Source organism: Pholcus phalangioides, unplaced genomic scaffold (genome assembly GCF_987345545.1).
Source record: "Pholcus phalangioides strain wild (caught in Gottingen) unplaced genomic scaffold, Ppha-v1.0 ptg000027l_1, whole genome shotgun sequence".
Taxonomy (NCBI): Eukaryota; Metazoa; Arthropoda; class Arachnida; order Araneae; family Pholcidae; genus Pholcus; species Pholcus phalangioides.
This window is the reverse complement of record NW_028301617.1, coordinates 12142939-12168538: the sequence shown is the minus strand read 5'-3', so window position 1 is coordinate 12168538 and position 25600 is coordinate 12142939. Positions and strand designations below refer to the sequence as shown.

At 38.8% G+C, this 25600-nt stretch overlaps 1 protein-coding gene and 1 non-coding gene across 2 annotated transcripts in view; both read left to right on the top strand.

The window, feature by feature from the left end:
• The first annotated feature begins 186 nt into the window (after positions 1 to 186).
• TRNAS-GGA (transfer RNA serine (anticodon GGA)) lies at positions 187 to 260 on the top strand. The gene has a single exon. It is a non-coding gene; the product is annotated as a tRNA-Ser (tRNA).
• Positions 261 to 10829: 10569 nt separating this feature from the next.
• LOC149068448 (uncharacterized) overlaps positions 10830 to 25600 on the top strand; it is a 35813-nt gene continuing 21042 nt past the window's right edge. Inside the window, exons 1-3 of the mRNA XM_089251609.1 lie at positions 10830 to 10988; positions 23632 to 24085; positions 24209 to 24430. Coding sequence (XP_089107735.1) covers positions 23638 to 24085; positions 24209 to 24430 — 670 coding nt within the window. The 5' untranslated portion in view covers positions 10830 to 10988; positions 23632 to 23637. The remainder of the gene's footprint in view (positions 10989 to 23631; positions 24086 to 24208; positions 24431 to 25600) is intronic.

Below are 25600 nucleotides of genomic sequence, written 5' to 3'. Positions count from 1 at the left end.
CTGGCTGTTGCGAAGATATATTTCGGAAAGAGAGAAAATTCAACTGATGACTGACGTCTTCCTTGTATAAGTCGCCATCTGGTGGCAGCGTCAGCAGTTGTGAGCTTGGCCTGAGTCTGGTCCGGCCGTCCATGTACGGTCCCTTTCAGTGTACACGAGCTCCAAGGAAAGATTGAGAGATTCGGTGCCTCTGTAGTCTAGTGGTCTAGGGCGTTCACCCGGAAAGTGAAAGGACGTGGGTTCGATTCCCCGCAGGGGCAGTTGAATTTTCTCTCTTTCCGAAATATATCTTCGCAACAGCCAGTTGTTAAAAACCTTCGTATGGTAGCGGAGAGTGACGTCATCCTTGGATATCCAACTATTTCATAAGACAACCATAGAAACTCAATTAAACGCCTTTATTTCACTGCACACCTCACAAAACACAACTTTCCAGGGCGGAAGGCATATTCCACCTCATGCTCTGTACCCTCACGGAAGATAGTTCTCCCTCACCCCTTCCTTTATCAACTCATAAACAAAACAAATCACGTTATGTAGTATGAGGCCACAGACAGTTAGTAAAAATGTACATACTGAAATAAAATAGATTTGTTGCAATCTCCTCCTGTGGCTCCGACGACGTCTTGCCGAGGAGCTAGGTAATAGCCCGTATTTCCTTTGGGAGAAGTACCTGTCGGACACAAAGAGAAGCTCTGGGAATCTGCTAACACTCTTAGCTCAGGATGAAGTTCAGTCCTTGAGCCACACCGGTTCTCAGGACTTCTACTATTGTTCGAATGTAATTTGGATTAACATTCTCTTGAGGTCCGAGAAACCACAGTTATGGTCTCAGCAACAAGATTCAACAGTTCACAGCGTTGGGCTCCTTTACGAATCGAGCGGGACAGCAAATCGGCTTGACTGCTAGGACATTCATGAGCAATATGGCCAGGATTTCTACACTGGTAACACATTATCTAGTCCAAACCATCTTCGGGAAAATGTCCACGTCGATTGCAGTTAAGAGCACTGCTTCCAGATGTTGCGTCTGAGGAACTTCAGAGAAGTACCACTTTCCTTGCTGAACATCAAGGACGATTTCAGCATCTGAGAAAGTCGGTACCTAGAATGGTTCGGTTTTCTCTTGCCTATGGTAGTAGCCATTATCATCTCGGTGGAAATCACTTTACCTTGGACGCTGATGTCCACAGTCGTAGTTAGGACTTCGGTTCTACGAGCATATCCATCTGCTAGTCTCATAGCGGTGTAGTTTTGCTGAAAAACGGCGAACCATGTTCATGTAGGAAATGGTACAGCTTCTCTCCTGCCACCGAAAACAAAGTCCAAGGAGTTGTCGCTAACTCCTGGTATATCCGCTGAAAGATTGCACGTTCGACATCGGGACTTGACACCAAATTCTCCGCACCCGTAACATCGTAAGACAAGACTTCTTCTTGCATCTTCCGATTCCGGATTATGATTGGTTGAGAAACTGTAAAAATCCAAAGTGCTGACGCTGGCTCCTAGTCTATCCATTGAATGATTGCACGTTCGACATCGGGACTTGATGACACCAGATTCTCCACAACCATAACATCTTAAGATAGGATGACGTCTTGCATCTTCCGATTCCGGATTTTCACGTTCATTAATATGAAAGTCTTTTCGTCGTACGGGAGATCTAGAAGTTTCATGTTGCTTGGACTGCAACTTCTTCCTTTCACATTGGGTCTCGCTTTTTTTTGTCCCGAAAAATCATCATAACCATCGAGCTTCTCCACGATATCTTCAGTGGTAGTCCACTCACTGCAAACATACAGAAAATGTTCTTTGACTTCACATTGGATCCTCTTTCTCATCTGATCCGAAATTATAAGACCGTTCAGTTCGTCAAAGTTCTCAGCGTTCAATTCTGACAGCGAGCCTTCGATGTAACTGAGCTCAAAGTTTTCGAGCTCAAAGTGATAATCCTTCCAAGTACTTCCAAGTGCTTTTCCATGAATAGAGAAGAGTTGCCATAACCTTTCCGCACTCAGCTTGAAACGGCGTAAGAGCATCTCCCAGATGTAGTCGCGTAATCATGGGCTTTATTCTCAGGTTCCTTCGCAATGAGTTCAACAATGTCATTCGGCAAAACTCCAAGCCAATACGCAACCCAATTTTTTTTTCCATTTTCAGAAATTTTAGTTGCTTTCGAACAACTTTAGAAATAACAACATGTCATCTTCACTCGTGTTGAAATTCCGGAACAACCTCTTTAACTCGAACTTTGGCTGATCGGTGAGAGCGACGAATCGGTGAGCTACTGCCGGTTGAGAGAGTCTGAAACTTAAGTTGTAAGCACATTTTTTAGAGTTCAAAAGAATGATACTCTTTGGCGATTCAAGTTCACTCTTCCTGTCTTTCTTCAGCGATTCTGGGTCGCTTTTCCCCTCTTTTCTTTGGCGATTCTAGCTCGCTATTTTTCTTTTTACTTGGCAAGTCTCGGCTGCTTTTCCTCTCCCTCTCTTTCTCCGATAATAGTAGCCACAGCATGACTATCACAAATACTTCCTCATATAACTGCAGTGTTTCTTTATAATATTTTTTAGATCGACTACACACGAATCACTCGAGACTTCCTCTCCTAAATCTGGTGCAAGTATGATCAAATCAAATTCTTTATTTTGTCAAGGTACGCCATTCCCATTCTTGATACTTTCAGAACTTTCACTGGATTTTTTATAAGTGAAAATATCCACTAAACTATTATGGGGATTCGCTGATGAACCATGAACTAGGCAAGGGATCCACGAGTGACGAAAGTTTGAGAACCACTGCCCTACAATATTAAGAAAAAGGTAAGTTTATAGGGAGCTAATAGCAGGCCTTCCTGATGCCAGCAGAAAAAACAGAACTAAAACTCCATTTCTGGAACTCCAATTTGTGTGTTAGTAAGACACTCGAAGGGTTATGCAAAACGTATAATATTCAAAGAAAATGCAAATATATATATATATATCACTAAAAATAATGTCCACACGCCAAACTCATACTTAATGAATTCTGAAAATTACTTGTATCAACGTTTTTGCAAAAGAAACGAATTCAAATGAATTCCGTTTAAAAAACGGAAAAAACCGGGACTGTCCCGGGAAATACGAGACATATGGTCACAATAGGGTTGCCGGATTCGAAAACTGAGAAAAGAGGATATCGGCGCAACAATGAAAACGCAACTTTTCTCAATCGGCACAACAGATGGCACCACTATACTCACAAGGAAACTTCCCCCCCGCTATCACAATAATTTCTCCCTACTGAAACAGAACCGCTATAAAGAAGCAAAAACCACTTGGCCCGGGAGCCCATGATGCTGTTAAGACGGCCCTGATATTGCGTTACATTTATTGTAAAAAAAAGAAGAAATGTATCATTCTTCATCGTTTAAGATCCTGCATAAGTGTATTAAGTTCATTTTTTCTTAAGGGATCATCTAGATATTGAAACTAGATCCAACTTTTGAAAGTTCAATGGTAACTCCGTTTTTCCTTCCATATTTGGATTCGGAATCTCAAGAAATGCCGAAATACCAAATTTCATCAATTTTATACAAATACAAATACGACGCCACAACAGGCAAATTGCCCAACGAGGTGGCTGACTTAAGAACATCATGGATCCCCGAGCCATTTTTTGGAGGCCCTACCTACTACTGCTACACCACACCCCACCCCCAGTGGAACCCCCAACGAATCGGTACATGCGGGAATGTGCGTGTACGTGTAGTGCAACCTAACGTAAAGTTTGTTTCTGTGTAATGCCTGTTATGTGTAGTGCTGTCATCTGCCCCCAGTTTTTCTAACTGTGAGTGAAGTGTTATGGTTGAATGATTTACCGTTGTAGGACTGTTGCTCTCTGTGGCGAGACTTTTTAACGGGGAGATCGGCTCGCATTTGCGCCTTGAAGTTGGGAACCACAGAAAACCAACTTCAGCCGACCACCACTGTGGGGTTCGAACCCGGATCCTCGCATCACGAGTCCGACACTATAACCACTCGACCACCACAGCGGCCAACGAACAGTTAGTGAAATATAAATTAATGAAAAACGAGTGGCGTAATGGTAAACAGACACATCTTGTTTTTGAGCACAATTGCCGAAATAATATAGGTATCTCATTAATTTTTATTTTACATGATAGATTCTAACGGGCCAAACATAACGGCCAACAACATGGGTAATGTTTTAAGTAGACGGTGATACGATAAATAAGTCATCCATCCAGGTTTTTTTTCAAACATTTTTTTTTTCTTTCTTAAAAATTCTAGTAAACAAATAAGCAACAAAATTTTGAAATTTTTCACTATTTCAGAAATTCGTTTCATTCCTTAGACAACATTCATGAGCTGAAATGGTAAATATAATAACGTGCGGAGAATTCACAAATTAGTACCATACAATTAGATTGATGTTAATATTTATGTAGATAATAATCACTAAATAACGGTTCTCCCAATAGCGTAAACCATCTTAGTGTGCGCCAAGTTTAGGGTAGTGGCTATTGGTGGAGTCGTTTCTGCTAAAACCACGGCATTTCGTTTCATCCGTATTTTTTTAGCATTAAAAATTGAGGAATTGCAAAATGAAACAAAATTATAATATAAAGTAGTGCAATATGTTCAACGGAAAATTCTTTTATTTTTTTTTCTGAATTGATGAAATTGTCGTCACAAACAATTGCTTTTTGTGACACATCGTTTGAAATAATTATGGTATAAATATTCGTTCAATCACGGATATTAAGTCACTAAAATGAAGATTAATAAAAAAAAGTTTGTTTTTCACCTCCATAAAATAGATAGCAGCACTAAATCCAAGCACTCGCGTAGCATATGCAGTATTTATCGTTCGAAACTTCTTTGGTGTGTGTTTCCTCCCCCTGCAATCAACCTCGAGAAATTCAGTTTCTCAAGGTCGAGAGCTTCCCCAAAACACATTTTCACTCATATCTCTCTCATTTTTATACTTACGGCGATGAAATTTTATTTTTAGGATAAGTGCAATGCGGTAAATCAGATAAGATCGAAAAAAAATAAGGGTTTACATTGAAAATTTTGAAGTTTGAACAATAATAAATATGTAGATGACCCCTCATCAAGACGAATTACACATAATTGGGTAGAAAATCACAAACCATAATTTTTGGTGGAAACAGCTTGATTCTACAGCTTTTAGAAAGCAAGATATCGCCATCGTTCGGTTAAAAGTTGCGGGTACTGTAAATACATGTTTAAGTTAGATATTTGGAGGTGGAAAAAGAAAATTCAATTTTCCCCATTTTGCCCAAAAAACCCGGGTTTTTCCCTCAAAAATCATGTGTGTTTTAGAAAAACCTGCCCGGCTGGGCTTTTTTGCAACCCTGATTGAAATCCCATCTTCAACTGGGCATTTCCCCTTTTTTCATACATCTTATATAGCCTTGTATACTTCTTTCAGCACAGGTGCTACTTGTACGAATTCGGTTCCATTTTCTTTTCTTCCCGCTCCCTTTCCTCTGTCCCGATCCTGTTCTTCATGTTTGCATAGAGTATTATAAAATTCCTCAACAATACTAATGATTTCATTTCCATCTTTGTGATGGTTCCATCTTTTCTTTTTAGTGCAAAAATTTCCTTTCTCCCAACACGCAGTTTTCGTTCTACTGATTCCAAGTCATCTTCCAGTGCTTTCTTTAGAATATATATATATATATATACTAGCTGATACCCGGCGACGTTGCCCGCCCCGTAAAAAATTTATATACGTATAGCTTATGAATTATTTCTTAATCAAAAAAATTTCTGCATTCAGTAAGAAAAAATTACTTTTATTTTTAAATATTTTAATTAAAATCTTCAGGCAATCGCTTGTGAATACACAATTTTTTTTCTTTTTCCATCTGGTGTGTAGATGTACAAATTTTTGGGATTACCAACACGCGAACAGGTGACGAAAAGGTGTCCGTGTGAAAAACAGGGCTCAAGTAAGTTGATACCTGCCACTGCTAACGACTGGCCTTGCGCTTTGTTGATTGTCATGGCAAAAGCTAAACGAATCGGGAACTGTAATCGCTTGAAAGTGAATGGCATTTCTTCGGTGATAATTGGGATACGTGGAATGAAGACTTCTTTTTCTTTGTCACATCCAGTTAGAATCGTTGCTTCAATGATGCAATTGTGCAATTTCTTCGCGTAGAGTCTGGTGTCATTGCAGAGTCTCGGTGTGTCCGAATTTCTTAAAAGCATTACAGGTGCTCCGACTTTGAGGGTCAAATTGTGTGGTGGCACACCCGGAATATCCAAAGAGTTCAGAAATTCTGCAGGATACAGAACTGTCTGCGCTGTGTCTGTGACAGTGTCAATCGATTTGTAAGATGTGGAGTCTCCCGGAATAATTTTTAGGATTTTTCCGTTGATCTTGTTCACACTCATTTTTCGGTGCCAGAATCGCACTCTCACAAAGCCACTCATGGTTTCGGTGATTTTGTTGAATGTTTGGGAAGACTTTGTCTGCAAGTTCTTGAACTGAGTTATATATATAAATAACTGGCAAAATCCATTTGGGAACGTAATCAGTAAAGTGCTTGGGTCTCTACGGGAATTCTTCCATTACCAAGTTTGATCAACTGATGTGAAAATGATAGCAGTGCTGAGTCATTTTGCAGTTGAACTTGCATGTTGGTGGATAATGATAATTTTTTAGTGCCAGAGTGTTGATGTCCTAACGAACTCGAGGCGACCACCGATAGACAGAACCTTCACTTCCAACCCATCTCACTAATGGCAGTAAATTGCAATGTAGCGATATGGCCAGAGTTGGTGTTTGGTGAAGTAGAGTGCTGATGATTTGAGGCAAGCATTGAGTTCATCAGCTGGCGTAGAACATTTTTATTCCCTGTTTTATCGTCGTAGTTGTTTTTCTCTGTTGTTAGTGACGTCAGATGTCCAGCTTCTGCAGCGAATATTATTCAAACTCCTTTTAAGCACTTTTTAAATTGAAACTATACCTCAACGATGGGTGGTTGATGAGATAAAGGCCACATTAGCACTTACAGGACACCCTGTATACATGCAAGCAAAAATATCTGGCGCTTCCAGGGTTTTCTTCAATTACTGGGAGTAGTGGAAAAGAGCCAAACCATTATAAAGGAATAAACTGTAATGATGGCAGCGTTAAAGATGTGACAAACCATTGTAAAGGCATATATACACGTCTGAAACGCATTGTTGGGAACCACGGTAACCAAAGTAAACGTTCCGAAAGTAATTGTTGAGGCCCCAAAACCATTGTTGCCCGGCAGTTTTTCGCCCATTTCGGGCATTTGCCCAGCTCTGACGAACTTTTAAAGTAGCCTACGGTTCAATCCCGGACCTGTTTGGTATATATGCAAAATCTGGCGACGATCGGTCTAAAACTGTAGATTTGTATAAAGAGCATACATACATACATACATACATACATACTTTCACATTTATATATAAGATATATATATACAGTCGAATCCCGTTATAACGAACTCCAAGAAACCGGAGAAAACACTTCTTTATAAAGGAATTTCAGATTGTTTGCATTGCTTCTATGTATACTTATTAGAGGGATTAGAAAACCGTTCGTTAAAACGAGATTTTCGTTATAACGGTATTCGTTAAAACGGGATTCGACTGTATATCAAAAATAGCTTTTCGAATACAAAAGGGAACAAGGGTTGGTATTTTTAATGCAATCAGGCATAGCCACCCTTCAGAAACGCCTGGTTTTTTCGAACCATGCATGGGGCTCCCCCCTAATGACGACCCACAGCATAGGTTCTATTTCACTCTCATAAAATTCATCTTGCATTCATTCTAGTGTATTTTCTAAAGCCGGGAAGGGGTGACAATCACCCCTCCCGGCTCCCAAATGACGGGATTGTCTTGAAGCCCTGCTACAGGGTGTGAGGAGCCATGAGGAGAACGTCTGGTAACCCTAGGCCAAAACAATATTTTTTTACAACTGAAACAGAACCGCAAAAACAGAAAAAATTCTGGGAATTTCGACCGCTATTGGTCAATGGAAAAAGGAATAAAACAAACACTCATGTGGAAGAGATATATGTTTCAAAGTTCGGAAGAAAAATTCGTAAGAAAAAAAAAGAAATATAATCATGAAAATCTGAAAAGGAGGACAATAGGGCGAATTTTCCGAAATGTAGGAGTACGCTTGAAATGACACCAAAAAGGAGTGTCCTCCCAAATTAGGATGTCTGATAAGCCTAATCTAGAAAGCTTAGGTACTTTCGCTGACCTCACATTTCACGGCATGGTTTACCAAAATTTTCGTCTCATTGCTTCCTTCTTCGTAAAATTTTTCTACTCATCGCCCCCAACCATGGTCCCCACATCCTGTAGCAGGGCCCCTAGGCTGGGATCTTTTGCGGGGCTCCTCGGTCAGACTTTTAACGGACCCCTTTTGTGGTTAATTTATTGCGGGAAAAAGCAAGAAATGATGATAATCGTCCCGGGCCCAAGGGCTAGAGCTCTGTCAGCCCTCACCTCAAGCCAACCCATAGGATCCTATACTAAACTCAAAGCATCTACCGCTCCTTGACCCTTCCATCACTCCCGATATTGCCCGCTTTAGGTAGGGTTACCAACCGTCCTCCTACGTTTCGGAAAATTCGTCTTTTAGTCCTCCTTTTCAGGTTTCCGGAATTATTTTTCATTTTTTTCTGGGGGAATGTTTTTTTCTCCACTTTGAAATATATCTTCATATTTCCGTTCTATGTCTCCATTGATAGGAGTGGCCATTTTTCTGGTTTTTTTCCCGCCGCACACATTCCCTATAATACAAGTCGCAATTCCCAGAATTTTTTCTGTTTCTGCTTTTTTTAGTGGTTCTGTTTTAGAGTTAGGTGAAATTGCAGGCGAATCCCGTTTCAACGAATACTTTTCTAATCCTCTAGATAAGTTTAGATAGGAAAAATACAAAGACACCCACCCCCCAACAATCAAATCTAAAGCTGGAAAATCATGGAAGTCACTACTATAGTCTCTATGTAGTCGGCATGTAGATGGCTACTCGGTCTCCCTTTTTCTGGAATTCCTTCAGAGCGAAATTTCGTTATAACGAAGTGATTTCACTCGGAGTTTGTTGACCATACGTCCCGTATTTCCCGGAACAGTCCCGATTTTTTCTGTTTTTTTGACTGTCCCGACTTTTTTGAAAAATGTCCCGGTTTTTCACGTATTTTCCACGAAGCCAACTTGACTTCTTATTCTTCAAATCAACGATTTAAATTATCTTTAGAACACAGAAATCACATTACGATAATTACGACTACAAACAAGAATATGCATCTCACACATTTGTCTTTTTTTCTTTTCTTTTTTTTTAAATTCATTGCAATTTGAAGTTGTACTTCATTTCCCGCGATTGGCGACTTTTCTCTGATTTTAGCACGAGTTAAATTCTCATTCTCAATTCTGACATTCTCAATTACACTGGGCGAGTTTACTAGCTATTTTCTGGCGAGTAAAGTAGCTGGTGAGCGAACCGGTTTCAATTAGCGCAGCGAATTTCAATTACACAGGGCTAGTAAAATCGCTCAGATGAGCTAGCAACTCTTTTTCTTTCCCTTCCTTTTTGCGTATTGTCGTATTTCTCTTTTGTTGCGAGCCAAAGCAACAGGAAAAAAAAGTAGTCACACCCATATTGCACCTCAGAGATAACAAAAACGCCGGCGAGTAGCGAGAAAAGTAGCCTACCCTTCAACTTTTCTCGCACTAGCAGAGCGAGCGGCGATTTTACTTGCTAACCTTATTACACAGAGCGAGTTTAGTAGCAGCGCGTAAAACTGCAAGCGAGTAGCTAGTAAACTCGCCCAATGTAATTGAGCCTTAACGTTATTACTAGGGTGACCATACGTCCCGTATTTCCCGGGACAGTCCCGGTGTTTCCTGTTTTTTTGGCCATCCCTACTTTTTGGCAAAAGTGTCCCGGTTTTTCCCGTATTTTACACGAAGCCTACTTGAATTTTTATTGTTTATTGAAGTCAAAGATTGACATTATTTTTCAACTCATAAATTATTTTATGATAATTACAACTATATATGAGAATATTAATCTCCCACATTTGCCTTGGTGAACGTTTTTTTTTTTTTTCGTGGAATGCATTTTGATCCACTGCAATTTGCAGTAATGTATCGTTTCCCACCATTGTGATTTTCGCGTAATTTCAGCAATATTTGGCAACTTTGTTTGATTTTGGCGTCGTGTTTGGCGATAATTGGTGATGTCCCGTATTTTCCCATATTTGGAATCCTAATGTCCCGTATTTCTCTTGAGGAAATATGGTCAGCCTAGTTATTACACAGAGCGAGTTTAGTAGCAGCGCGTAAAATTGCAAGCGAGTAGCTAGTAAACTTGCCCAATGTAATTGAGCCTTTAGCGACTTTGCGTACTTTTGGCATCATTTTTGGCGATAATCAGCGATGTCCCGTATTTTCCCGTATTTCGAAGCTCAATTTCCCGCATTCTTCGCAAATAAATATGGTCGCGCTAAGTTATAACGGGAATCGACTGTATTGTCATGGCTGGTTTGATTGGTCTGAATAGTGATGCCATCTATTAGTGAAATTGGAATAAGTGAACATCACTAAAAAAAAAAATCGATCACGGTACGTCCCATTTTGCGCAGAGACGAAAGATGGTCACGCTACCTCACATGAAATTGTTAGAGTCTCGACCAATGAAATATCGGCATTTTGTTTATTTTCGCGATCACGAGGTTCGCGTAGCGAAGTCCGTAAAAAGCTATTGTGAAGGCGAGCGAAACGGCCTCAAGCGGCATTCTTGTGCAAAGCGATAGGAAGCCAAGAAGCTGCTACACACAATAAAGAGAAAAAAAAACCCGCACACTTCTCGTCACGCTGGTGCTTGACGTAACGTGATTCGAGCTCAGTTTCCAATATCCCGAGAATTTGACTTTGCGCAGGACAAGTTATTGGGTAATTATTCATGTTTAACATTATATTACATTAACGCGTTTCATTATCAACGTGCAATAGAAAATAGCCATTATGCTTTCCCAACAATGTGTCATCAAATACATGGCCATCACAAAGGTTCTTAGTGTACAATAATGGATTTTATTATTAGTATGCCACTCATTGTGAGTGTGTGTGTGTGGGGGCCTCTTTATTAGTTTCTTCCTTCCTTATTGATAATTATGAAAGTGGTGATTTAACTGTTTAATGATTTAATATAGCTTTCAGTTAAAGCCAGTGTTTCCCAATCTGGACAGTACCATTCCTTAGGCGTAAAGGGGGGGGGGCAAGCAATGGAAGGTATGGGTTGGAATGAGGGGGGAATTATGGAACTAGAAGTTCAAAAAAACACCGATTTAAACAATGAATTTCAGTGTCCCGCTTTGTCTCTGGTGGTATTTGGGCTTGGGTGTTTTAATAACTTGAAAGATTCGAAAAAACAAAGGCTGGATCAATGAATGTGCTCGATAACACATGGGCGGAGATCCCCCCCACAGCGTCAAAAGTGGAGTAGACTGATCTTGATCTAATGTATATATGAATTGACATCATCGTGCCCCCCCCCCCAGACTTCCAAGTCCATCTCCGCCTATGCGATAACAGATCCAACCTGCAGGATTTACAGGGACACTATTAAAGGGAGGGGGGAAAGGCATAGCCGCAAATGTATCTATTTTTGGTGATGCGTTACCGATATTCTTTTTCTGTGGTGAGGAGAATGTTCGAAAGCATGACGTGACACTTCCAAGAGTAAAACTGAGTCATGCTTCGGGGCGTCTTCCTTGCCAAAGAGAAAAAAATAATATACTCCCAATACATTGCCAGAAAGGTATACTATGGGTGTTAAAACTATAAAAAGAAAATGAATGGCAATGACAAATATTAGACTAAATAAAAAATCAATGTTAAAAATATGAGATACTAGACCAGATATGGGATTGAAAATAAGCAATATATTATGAAATGGATATAAGGGTTGTGAATGGAAATATTGCTGGATAAAAACTCTTGCGTTACAATGCGGTGGGTGCGTGCACTGAGCCGGACGTTTATTTGATGTATGGAGGACCGCAAAGTGACGTCACTCGCCCATGTGCATTAATGACAAATGGACGTTCAAAAGTCTGTAAATTAAATTAGGACCTTAGCTAGCATCCGCTGTTAGCCCGATTGGTAGACTATAACACTGGTAATACAAAAGTTAATGGTTTGAATCCTGGTTGTAACTTTAATTTTTTCCCCTCTGTAATGCTGGGATTACATAAAATTTTCATAAAAGTTCATTTATAAAACTTGAAAAATACAACCAATGAGGTGATCGATTGCATTTGATAGAATGTTAGATGCTCTTACTGGTTGCATTTTTGCAACTTTTATTAAAATTTTAGTGTAATCCTGGCTTTAGGCTGGTATTAAATTTCTTTACAGTGTGTATAATGCAGAGGTATGCGCTGCGGGCAAAAATAAAAAGGAAACTCAAAATTTTTTTGTGCTGCTTCCATAAAGGTTGATTGTACATATATATATACAATACAAATACAACGCCACAACAGGCAATATGCCCAATGAGGTGGCTGACTTAAGAACATCATGGACGGGAGTGTACGTGTAGTGAAACTGGACATGAAGTTTTTTATTTCTCTGTAATGCTTGTTATGTGTAGTGCTGCCATCTGCCACCAGTTTTTCTAACTATGAGTGAAGTGTTATGATTGAATGATTTATCGTTGTAGGACTGTTGCTCTCTGTGGCGAGACTTTTTAACGGGGAGATCGGTTCGCATTTGCGCCTTGAAGTTGGGAACCACAGGAAACCAACTTCAGCCGACCACCACTTTGGGGTTCGAACCTGGATCCTCGCATCGCGAGTCCGTCACTATAACCACTCGGCCACCACAGCGGCAAATGCCCCTGGTGTTATGTATAGTGTCGAGTTTTGTAAAAATTTGTTGGAAATCCTACTTGTTACAAGCAGAAAACATGTAATGGAAACAAACTTTTTTGTAAGAAACATATCTTAAATATACAATTGATCCCTCTTATAACGTTCCCACTTAGTACAATTTATTTTTGTGGTCTCAACTCCAGGTAATTCTCGTTAAGATTTCTTATTCAAAGTGTTTTCCTGCTCAAAACTTTATAAAAAGGATTCACTGTATGCGCTGCTTTCGAAAAAATATGCATGGATATTGCAAAGAGCAAGTGAAATATTTTTTGTGAGTTTAAAATTTTTGAAAATCGCTTTTTTGCCACCTGGCAGTCAAGTGGTTAGGGGGCTAGCCTCTGACTGTGCAGGTCTGGATTCAAATCCCGGTTCGGACATGGATGTCTATTAACACTAACAAATTCCCTGGACCGATCATGCTGATCCCATAGGAATACGTGTGTGGATCACAACATTATTGATCATTCGCAGCTTTTTATGATACAGGGTTGATAAAAAAAGTCTTTCTCTCACCATTTTTCCCGCATTAGTCTGCTTGCTGGGGAACAGTGAATAAGAGCAGCATGCCAGGAAACCGATTCTTAAATATCCTGACTCAAAAGATTGATCGAGTGGCTGGTTTGAACCTTGCCTCTTCGGGTTGTTGGTGTTTTACGAACTGTGTTCGGAAAAATTCAAATTCCATGTTTGCTTTTTGCTGTTATAAATAAATCTGTCCAACGATAGTGAGATTTACCATTTACGAAAAACAAAAAAAAGTAAGCTTAAAGATAGTGAGTGCAGTGTGTAAGTAGTCATAAACGATAGTCTTCTTTGTGGTCGTTTAGAGTAAGTTAATTTGTAAACACATTGTGTGTTCATTTATGGCATTATTTAAATGTTTTACATATTGTATTTATTATATTGTGTTGCATTTTGTTGAAGTAATGGTATTTTTATTAGTCATTTTCATGTTAATGAATAATTGTTAAGCGAATTATCCAAGTTTCCATTTTTTCCTATGGGAAATAAGTTTGATTCAGATAATGAGCACATTGGTGGGAGGAATTAAGCTTGTTAACCGAAGTTCCGCTGTATCTGCATTTCATGTTAACTTGGTGGTCATTCCAGTATTACGGCAGCATCGGGGAAGGGGGGGTTTCGGATTTGCTGACTTTTGATGACAAGGGAGGGGTTTAAAGGTTGCTTACGTCATCTACCTCTCCTTTTTGAGGATATGAAATATTCTAAGCTGCTGACGGGGGGGGGGGGTCAGTGTTTTGCTGACTTTTGCTGAAAGGCTTGTGGCGGAAAATGGCTGAAAATCTGCTTATGTAATAATTGAATGGCCCCTAATTAGGTTGGAGCAATTAAGTTAATGTTTAATTATCATTATCAATGAAAACTATTATTTTGATTTGCTTAGACTGATATAAATCAGTCTTTTGAATGTATTCTGTGATCCTTATCAGACGTTGTTTTTCCCGGCATGCTGGGAATAGACCAGACTCTAACATTCATGAGGCTGTTTCCTGATTCTTATGGCATGGCAGGGAATACATTAGGCATTCAATTCTTGTTGGTCCTTTAAATGCTCCTACTCTCCACTGAAAAGTGATTGCAAGCATTATACTAGAAGTTTGAGTGCGATTCACCAAGTATTTTTCTATAAATTCGAAGAAAAGAAATGTCAACTTCAAAGTGAACAGCCAACTTATGGCTATATAACAGATCTAAAATTGTCTCTGGGAAGAAGGTTAGTTACATGAACCAGGCACATATTTCGTAAAATAGTCGTGTACATCATCAGGGCGATCTGTTTACGCAAGGGAATATTGGCTTTTAAACACAAATCCTACCGTGTCTTCTACAAAATCATCTTGTTCCCAGGGCTCCCAGTCGTCCTTCTCTTCCTACTTTTTGGTAAAATGTCCTACTTTCTCGGTTTTGTCCTACTTTTCCTACTTTTTTAGCAAATCCTATCGACAAAATTTATGTAATTGATTTTAATTGAGCAGGAAACTATTGATATATTGCCAAATATTACAAATGTTGAAGAATGCAATTAATGATTCTGCCAAAGCAGAAATTTTATCATTTTTAAAGGTTATTTGGGGACGGGGTGTATGTGGACCATTTGATTTATTAGTTTTTCATTTGTTAGTTTGAGGGTTCAACAAGTATAGTAGTCATTAAAAACTTCTGTCTGGATGGAAAAATGATTTTGTATTTATTACTTCATGGTCTTGGACAGTAACTTTCATCATTCAAAATTATGGTGCAAATAGGTGAAACAACAGTTTGCATTTCAAAGTAGTTGGATACATAGGCGTATTCTAGGTTTGGTGATTCTGATGATACCCAATAGCATTCAGTTGTCTTCTGTATTTTTAAGGCATGAAGAGGCATAAACAATATTTACAATGCTCAGCAGAGAGTTAGAAATGAAAGTGCTTCATTTGTCAAAAATGATAACACTGGCATTGAACAGTAAAATGTGAACAAAACAGTAAAATTTAAAAATGATGAACAACGCAGTAAAACTATCTGGTTCACCTTGCTTATATACGTCGGATCTTGTAATTTAAACATTTTGCATTGTGCTTTCGAAAGTGGTCTCGAAGGTGCCTCATTTTTAAAAAACTTACGTCTTCGAAATTTGCTATGCCTTGTCGAAGAGAGTTGACAATGGGAATTGTTTATGGACTTCAGCAAAGTATCCCTCTCTAGATGAGCATCACAAAAGTGCACATTGCAACGTTGTTAAATCGTAACATGTTTCCGTTCTCTTACATTGTGCAGGAGTTCAGCATATTGTTCAAAGACAATTCTTATTGCAGACTGTGTAGATGCTACCTTGATGACACCCTAAGTATTTACTTGCTGTGATTAATGGGGCTTGACAAATACGGGGTTTCTAGTGGGCTGGAAAGTCAGGAAAAGCAGAAAATGGTCAGGGAAAATGTGAAATATTTTTTGATAGTCCAGGAAAATTCAGAGGATTATTCAGGGAAAATATGAAAGAAAAAAAAATTAAAGCTGATAAATTCACATTCCAGTGGTTGTGGATTTAGCCCGAGTGGCGCAGTGGTAAAGATGCTCGTCTTCCACGGTTGGAAGTGAAGGTTGCCATCAAGGTCCATGGGTTCAAATCCGGACATAGAACATCAGAAGCAAGTTCTTTACCTACCGAGCCTGGGGCGACCACCGATGGATGGAGCTTTCATTTCCCTCCCAACTCCAATGGTTGGAAATTACCGTATGGTGATATATGACCAGATGTGGTTGTGAATTTGACTTTTTTCCCCATAGAAGATTATTTCTTTCAGATCCTCTGGGAGCCAGAAAAAAAAGCCTTAATCTCTTTATCTGCATTTTTTTCCTCCAGATCTCCTACTGAGGGAAAATCTGGCTGGCATGTGCTTCAGCACTGTCCTATCAGTTGAGGGTGGGATTTTGCATACTGGGGAACCATGATGTTAGTCAAGGTCACTGAAGCTGCTTCCAGAAGTAAATGGATTTGGGGGGGGGGGGGTCTAAATAGGAAACACCCTTCTTTCCATTGTTGAAAACAAAGCCAAATACAGGTCTAATTTCTTTTCCCTCTCATCTGAAAAAAATTTTCAATCCCCTTGACTTCCTTTTTTGCCTCTGTTTATAGGGGGTCATTCAAATATTATGTCAGCATGAAGGGGTGGTTACATGGATGGGATGTTTTAAATAACTTGTTAATGCATACATATTTTTTGTTTGAAGATTCTCATTCTTGCCACACACTCTTCAGACATTAGACACTGAAAATGAGTAAAATTGAAAGAGCTCCGAAATTTCATAGTAGGAGGTGGGTGTAAAATGTGCAATGCTTAGAAAGACCTATAGACATTTTTGACAATGTGAAGTTTATAGAGAACAAAGTCTCAGGTAAGCCTGTTGCCTAACCTCTGTTGGCCTGGCAGTTATAGATTCCCCCCCCCCCACACCCATTGAGTGCGAGGTGAATTTTTTTAGACTGGTCTCAGGGTGGGAGTCATTTATAAAAAAAGATTCCAGAGTTCCAAACCTCTTTTTCCTTTTTGCTCGACGCTCTTCAGGATCTCGTGTGGAAACTTTTTTTTAATGTAACAAAACACACAAACATATAAATGTAAAAAACATGCAGGGGTGGGAACTCTGCGCCAATTGCGCCGCACTGCGCCAAAACTAATATCTTGCGCCATCCTACGCCAATAGCGTATTTTCGCATTTTTCTGCGCCAAATAGCGAATTTTGCTTCAGTATGCCCGGAATTTCGGAAAGGATGCCAAAAATTTTTGTTCCTGCTAGCCACGAAACGTTTCTTTCCGAGAAGAGCGTGTTTTATTCCACTATACCTAAACTATCGCCTTAAATTATCGGCCCCTGATCGGGCTTTCCATCGCGAAACCCCGATATTGTCTGTGATCGTGGAACTGAAGATGGTTTGTAATGCCTTTCAGCTTTAAAGTGCAAATTCGAGTGTTTCCGCGTAAAAAAAAAAAGTCGTCACTGGAAGCAGCAGAAATTACTGTAGTCGATTGTCATTGTGCTAAATCCCGATGTTTCGTGAAAAAAAATTTCATTCCGGGAGTAAAAAGTGCATGTCCGCCGAATTACGAATGTCAGTTTAGAAACTTTGCCGAATATCGCCAAATAACGAGTGACAGATCACCAATCTTGCCAGATAATGAGTGCTGAATCACCAAACATTGAGTTGATTCTTCCGAAATTCTCTCCCATTTTGCAACAATTTCTTTCCAAGTATAAAAATATTAAAAACTTATAAAAAAATTTTAGCTCATTTGAAGTGCTGCTGTTCAAGGCAGCAAATAGTGTCGTCAGTAAGCAAAAATCATCTTAAATAGACGGATGCAAAAAATTTTATGACAGCCGCTCTTTCAAACAAGGTGTCAAAAGCCTAAAACACCAAAAACAAAAATCAAGCTGACGAAAAGATGTTTGATAACAAAAGACATGCTGCAGTTTTATTTTGAAAAGGGTTGAGGGTTAACAAAAATATTCTTGTTAATTTCACTGCTCCAATTTATAAATATCTGCTCCGAATCCCGAATTTGCTGCTCCAAATCCTGAATTTGCTGCTCCGAATCCTGAATTTTGCTGCTCCAAGGCTGCTCCGAAATGGACTTAGTCACTTCCCACCCCTGAACATGTGTTGTGAGGCCTCAAGGGACCTTGAAGGGTTCTTCCAGCAGGTCGACAGGGTTAGAATTTTGAATAAGTTTCCAGCAACAGCTTATATTAAGCCTAGACATGTCATGTACATATATTTGTTTATGTATTTGTGATTTCAATGTTTTTTGTATAGTTAAATTACTCATTGTGAAAATCATATACTGTTGAATCCTGTTGTGACAAACTCCAAGAGACATGGAAAAATCACTTCATAATAATGAAATTTCATTATAAAGAAATTCTCGATTTTCAGTTCTTATGCAAACTCATCCTGGAGAATTAAAAAAAGTTTTCTTTAAAACAAGATTATCGCTATAACTGTATTTGCTAAAGCGGGAATGGACTGTAGTTATATAATTAAATTACCTATTGTGAACATCAGTACAATGCTATATAAACATTACACATTTTTACAAACACACACATCGCATATATACAGGGTCTGCGAGAAATAAGTTTCCCACTTAAGAGAGGCAATCGCTTTACAGGTCCAGCAATATGAGAAGGTGCACCATCCTGCATAAAAATTCGCAGAAGCAGGGCTCCCACTCGTCCTGCTTTTCCTACTTTTTGGTAAAATGTCCTACTTTCTCGGTTTTGTCATACTTTCTCGGTTTTGTCATACTTTCTAGTTTTTGTCTTACTTTTCCTACCAAATCCTATCGACAAAATTTGTGTAATTGATTTTAACTGAGCAGGAAATCATTGATATATTGCCAAATATTACAAATGTTGAAGAATGCAATTAATGATTCTGCCAAAGCAGAAATTTTATCATTTTTAAGGTTATTTGGGGGAGGGGGTGTATGTGGACCATTTGATTAATTTTTCATTTGCTTAGTTTGAGGGTTCAACAAGTATAGTAGTCATTAAAAGCTTCTGTCTGGATGGAAAAATGATTTTGTATGTATTACTTCATGGTCTTGGACAGTAACTTTCATCATTCAAAATTATGGTGCAAATAGGTAAAACAACAGTTTGCATTTCAAAGCAGTTGGATACATAGGCGTATTCTAGGTTTGGTGATTCTGATGCTACCCAATAGCATTCAGTTGTCTTCTGTATTTTTAAGGCATGAAGAGGCATAAACAATATTTACAATGCTCAGCAGAGAGTTAAAAATGGAAGTGCTTCATTTGTCAAAAATGATTACACTGGCGTTGAACAGTAAAATGTGAACAAAACAGAAAAATTTAAAAATGATGAACAACGCAGTAAAACTATCTGTGGTTCATCTTGCCTTATTTACATTGGATCTTGTAATTTACACATTTTGTATTTTTGCATTGTTCTTTCGAAATTGCCTTGTCGAATAGAGTTGACAAGCTTTTCACTTTGGAAGACTCCAAAAAAGAATGTAATGTATATGAGGAGAGACAGCAAAGAATTATTTGTGGTTGCTAGTGCACTGTTTTGGCCAAAAATTGGTTTTGTAACCAAGTCATTTTGTTTTGGCTTGACTGAAATAGTGCTGGGGGGAAAAAAGTTAATTCAAAAAATTTTTTTAGGAATTTTTTCCCATTATGCTATGATTATGTTGTCTAAGGGGGTTACCCTCCCCCATCCTACTTTTTAGTCCTGCGTTTTCCTACTTTTTCTCATTTTTTGAGTGGGAGCCCTGCAGAAGACATCCACACTGTTAAACTGGTGGGATTACAAAATCCTGCAGCATATCAATGAAATAAATATGCCCCAATGACAAAAGTGGCTATGAAATCACACTATACTATCACTTTTTCTGTATCACTGTTCCTGGATAGCGTGATGGTTTTCTGCTGCCCAAGTTCAACAATTCTGGGTGTTAACTTGGCCATTAAGGCAAAAATGTGTTTCGTCACTCCGCAGGATGTTTCATGGCCAAGTGAGATCAATTTCCGTTCAAGCAAGGAACTTACGTGCAAAGGTTTTGCAAATCTTTGAATCTCCTTTATGCAATAGGTGCACATGCTTGATTTTGTAGGGATAAAAATGCAAAATCTGCCACATGATGGTTTGTACAGTAGAATACGACATATCCACAGCACTGGAAACAGCTGACACACACTACCATGTAACATTTGACTGCTGACTTCCACGACTCATTGCTGTAGCCACATCTTTTTGATGCAAGCGGACTGGATTCTCTTTTGTCCTCTACCTGGAAGAATGCAAAGTTGTCTAGTTCTTTAAAATTTGTCAGTCTTTCTGCATAGCGCACATGGAGAAATTGGACCTCTTTGTATCTGCTTGTGTGTAATTGATTTTAATTGAGCAGGGAATCATTGATATATTGAAAATATTACAAATGTTGGAGTAGAGGTGTAAAATTCTCGAGAATAATCTTTCGGAGAATATTCTCATCAAGGATAATATTCAAGAATATTCTCTGGGAGGACTACTATTATAAATAACTTGAGAATATTCTTATAAGTTCTTGATGAGAATATTCTGTTATTTCTGATATAGTTACATATACTTGAGAATATTCTCTGGAAGGGCTACTTTCATAAATTACTGGGGAATATTCTTATAGAAAATAACTGTGTTTTTGAAAGTGATCTCGAAGGAGAGTCATTCTTAAAAAAACATAAGTCTTCAAAATTTGTTGTGCATTGTCAAAGAGAGTTGACAAACTCTGCACTTTGGAAGACTCCAAAAAAAATGTAATACATATAAGGAGAGACGGGAAAGAATTATCTGTGGTGGTACTAGTACACTGTTTTGGCCTAAAATTGGTTTTGTAACAGTCATTTCGCTTTGGCTTGAGTCAATCTTATAGGATACTAAAATAGTGCTATGAAAGAAAAAGTTAATTCAAAATTAAAAAAAAAATTTGTAGGGATTTTTTTAATGCTATAATTATGTTGTATTGGGGGGTTACCCTCCCTCGTCCTATTTTTTAGTCCTGTGTTTTCCTACCTTTTTCTGATTTTTTGAATGGGAGCCCTGTTGTAAGTTAATTTTGATGCTCCAGTTTATAAATAGCTGCTCAGAATCCTATATTTTGCTGCTCCAAAACTGCTTAGAATCCTGAATTTTGCTGTTCCAAAACTGCTATGAAATGGACTTTGTCACTTCCCACCCCTGTATATGCTATGCATCCAATTCTCTTGAGGTGTTTGACAGAAAAACGTGTATTTGACCAGACGTTCAAGGGAGCTTTTCCATCTAGACTGCGGTGAGGAAAATGATTCTTCAGATAATTTTGTGTGTGCACAATTCAGCCCAAAAAATTTCGGCAATTCTGTTTCCTACAGAAAAGTTTGAACACCTTCCACGATTGGAGTTGCTGAAAGGTTCAATAGAACATTCATTTCCGGGGAGTAAATGTGCGTTCTCTCAACCTTGATACCTTTCTCTTGTAAATGCTTTTCAAAATAATCGGCAGCAAATTCTAAACCATTAATCACTACAAATAGATTTTATTTTCTTACCATTTTGACTTTCAGCTTCAGCTTGAAACTCTTTAAAACAATCAAAAGCTTCATTTTTATGTTTCATAAAATACACTGTTACGCATCTAGAATAATCATCAATTATACTAAGAAAATATCTGGAATCACCTAATGGCTGCACTGAGGCTGGTCCCCACACATCTAAATGCAAAAGTTCAAGCACATCACTTGTAACAAGGTTATTTATGTTTTTAAAGCTTTCGTCGATTTTGCTAAGTTACAGGTGTCGCGAAATTCAAACTTGCCACTCAGATTTTTGATACAGTAGCAAAAATTTTCCTTCAAAAATTGTTTCAAAGCTCTAGAGTTTTGGTGGCGATATTTGTAGTGCCATAACATTAAATCATTTCTCTTAGCTATACGGCTTTCTGATTGAGAGTCTGTATTTTCCACAGTCAAAACATAGAAATTATCTGTCAAAGGTGTTTCTAGAAAAAATCTACCATTTGGCTATCTGATCACTGCTTTACCATTCCTTATCAAAAACGAATAATCAGCTTTGTCAATTAATCTACCAGAAATCAACTTCCTAGCCATATTTAGGGCATACAAAACATTTCTAAGCTGTACATTTTTTTTATATTTACGTTGGTGAACCTCCAACATGATATCTCCTCTGCCACATATTTCTGTTTCCTCTGCAATTGTGACTTTTGAATTTTTGAAATCCATAAAGTTCCAGAACAATTTCTTGTCATTGCAGAAATGATCAGTTGCTGCTGTATTAACTGCAAATTCCATGATGTTTGAATTGATCGATAATGCACTAGCTAAAAAATGAAGTTGCACTTGGACCAGTAGCATGATTCGATTCTTGAGGTTCTCCGGCATGCAGAGGCCTTGACTTTGTCTTAAATTCACTCCCTTGTCTTGACTTCGCATCCTACTGCTGTTTTCCAGACTGTTGTAGACAGGATCTTATGAGATGTCCTGGTTGACTACACCCAAAACAGGTTAATCTTGATTCTGATTTTCCATCAGGAATGCTGTCTGCAAAGAATCACTCAGAATATCTTGATTTTCACGATCTTAAAGATAGTCGTACTCCAATATCAATACTTTGCGTACATTTTCGGATGTAAAGTCCTTATCCGATAGTTGATACACTTGTATTACGATATCATATTTTTCTAGCAAGTTGGATAACATCTGGTACGCGGTTTTGACATCTGCTACAATCTTGCCCGCCGATTCCAATTCTTTAGCAGCTCTCAAAAGGTGACCTAAGAAAATAGACATGCTTTCGTCAGATTTCAGTCAACAGTTCATTAATTCAGTTCATAAAGTAGCAATTCTAGCACAGGTCGTTGGAGCAGAAGCACTACACAAAAGTGTCCCAGGCATTTTTAGCTGTTGTGGCTTCAATCACCAAGTTCTTTAAATTATCGTCGATGAGGAGGCATATCGTTGACAATGCTTTCGAGTCCAGTTTTCTCCACTCTTTGAGTTCTTTCTCATTTTCTTGAGGAGGCTTGAGCTCGGATTCATCCACAAGGCTAAACACGTCATAGTTTCTTAGAAGCATTTTCATGTTTAACTTCCATTCCTTGAAGTTATCACTATTTAATCTCCAAAATTTGAACACACTCGTTTCTTCTGCCGATGCCATTCACTTTCCAAGGTTAGCTCTGCTTCCGAGAAGTAAATGATTTTCTAAAAAGTCTAGTTTTCACTTTTACAATTTAAGTACAGATTGCTTTAGAACTTCCGAACCACGAAAAAAAACCACTCTCTGCTACCATTTGTTGAGGATTGACCACTATCATGGTTCGTAACTGGCAGTGACACAACTCAAAAAAACGATCCAGAGTCAAAATGCAAATGGGAGCAATCTGTATTTATTCAATCTAAAAACAGGTATATATACACACACACAATGCTTGTGGGGAAAAAATTGTGCCACTCTTGTGACGTAAAGCTAAATTAGCATGAAAAACATCAACAGGTTTTTGTGATGGCTATTTTTTAAAGTGGTGTAAGTACGATATGACAATTTTCAATCCTTTATCTAACGGAAGTGTTTGTATCTATAATTTATAGGTTAAAATGGCGCCACCTGCTTGGGCATATCAGCCCGAGTATTTCATAACGCCTCCAGATGACGAGCTGATTTGCAGCATCTGCAGCCTTGTGTTCTGCGAGCCGACAGAATGTCCTTGCCAGCACGCTTTCTGCAAAAACTGCATCCAGCGGTGGCTAGATCGCCAGAAGGATTGTCCGATATGCCGGAAGCCTGTCTTCTTGCAAGTGCGACCCAGCGCCCCATTCATCAGGAACCTCATAGCCAAGATGAAGATGAGGTGCCACAACAAAGAAGCTGGTTGTGAGGCCAGTTTCGCACTGGAAGCCTGTGAGCACCACTTGAAGGAGTGCGAGTTTGAGCTGGTGGAATGCATGTGCATGAAGTTTGTCATGCGCAAAGACGTGCAGAAGCACAACTCTGCCGAATGTATATATGGACGTAACAGCATGCTATTACTGAATGACACATCAGGTTGGTGGTGAATTATTTAATATTTGAATTTATAATTGATGAGTCAATTGAAATCCTCCGCATTTGTAACTGTGTTCAGATTGCATTGCTTTGAAAATCATGTTTCATCCCTTTGAATTATAGATGCAGAGCGGGAAAAGAATCAAATCAAAAAGGAGATGAATTCCCTGAGGGGAAAAGCGATTGGGAAGATGGCAGTACGAGTTTCGCGACCTGCTACCTCGAATGTTTGCACTGTTGAGCCAGTGACGCCATTCCCATCAACATCAAATGTCTCCAGTGATGTTGATCCAATCTCACCGTTTCCATCAACTTCTAGCCCCAACATTTTCTGTCCTTGGAGCGGTAAGTATTGGAAATTTGTTTTCTGCGTTGTCTGCAAATGCTGATCAGTTTAATTTTGGATTAATTTTCCCGGCATGACAGTTAACGAGGGGAAATACTGAAAAATGTTAGTTATCTGAACAGTGAGAAGTTCCGAGTGGGTATCAATAAGACCTATGCTGATGAATATGTGTTAGGACAGTGATGATTTGTTGAATCATGTAAAGTTGAAATTTTGTTCACCATAAACTCTCGAGTATGCCAAAACAGCGTTAGAATTTGAAAAACAAAAGTCCAAATTGATTCCACAGACCAGTGAATACAAGAACCTACTGGTTTGCATACACCATGAATGGTCTGCGAAACCAGTGGTTCTCAACCTTTTGAAACCCATGACCCAGTTAATTTCTTTTTGTGGAGTGGAAGGCACGGTAGAAGACTAACAGGAAATAAATGAAATTTTTTTTTTAATGGTAAATCACTCGCATCTCAGTTTGACTCGTGTCAAGGCCTGGTACTAGGCCGTGGCCTGGTGGTTGAGAGACATGCTAAACGAAATCTGTTCTGAATAATAATAACTATTCATTTTCCTAAAAATATCATTCAGAACAGTGATATATGCCACTAAGGGGTGTAAAAAAGCCACACAAAATAATTAGAACTGCAGTTGGAACTTAACAAACCACCACTGTTGATTCTGTGGCTTTAGTGATGATCAAGCAGATCTGCCAATCTCTGGATTTAGACCAGTGACTCTAGGATTTTTAGAAATTTTTCCCGATTTCAGCCAAAAATAAGAAATTTTTAACAGAAAAATTAACTGCACATATGAAATTTTCGCCACGTGTTTTGCGGGATGAAGAGTGGTCAGATTTTTTTCTAAAAATATATGCTTCAGGAAACCAGTTAGCCGGCTTATATGAATTTCTCACTCGCGAGAATGCTGTATTTAACATTTATTGAAAATTTCCTAAGACTGCAAAAAATTATTGAAGAGAAGGGATTCACAACTCAGCAGGTGTTTAACGCAGACAAAACTGCGTTGTTTTGGGAGAAAATGATGCAGAAAACATCACCCAAGAGAAGAAAAGCGAGCCCCTGGTTTTAAGGCAAGTTAAGGTTAACTTACTATGTTGTTTGTGCAAATGTGTATGGGTACATGGTGAAGCCCACCGTCATTTTCAAATCTAC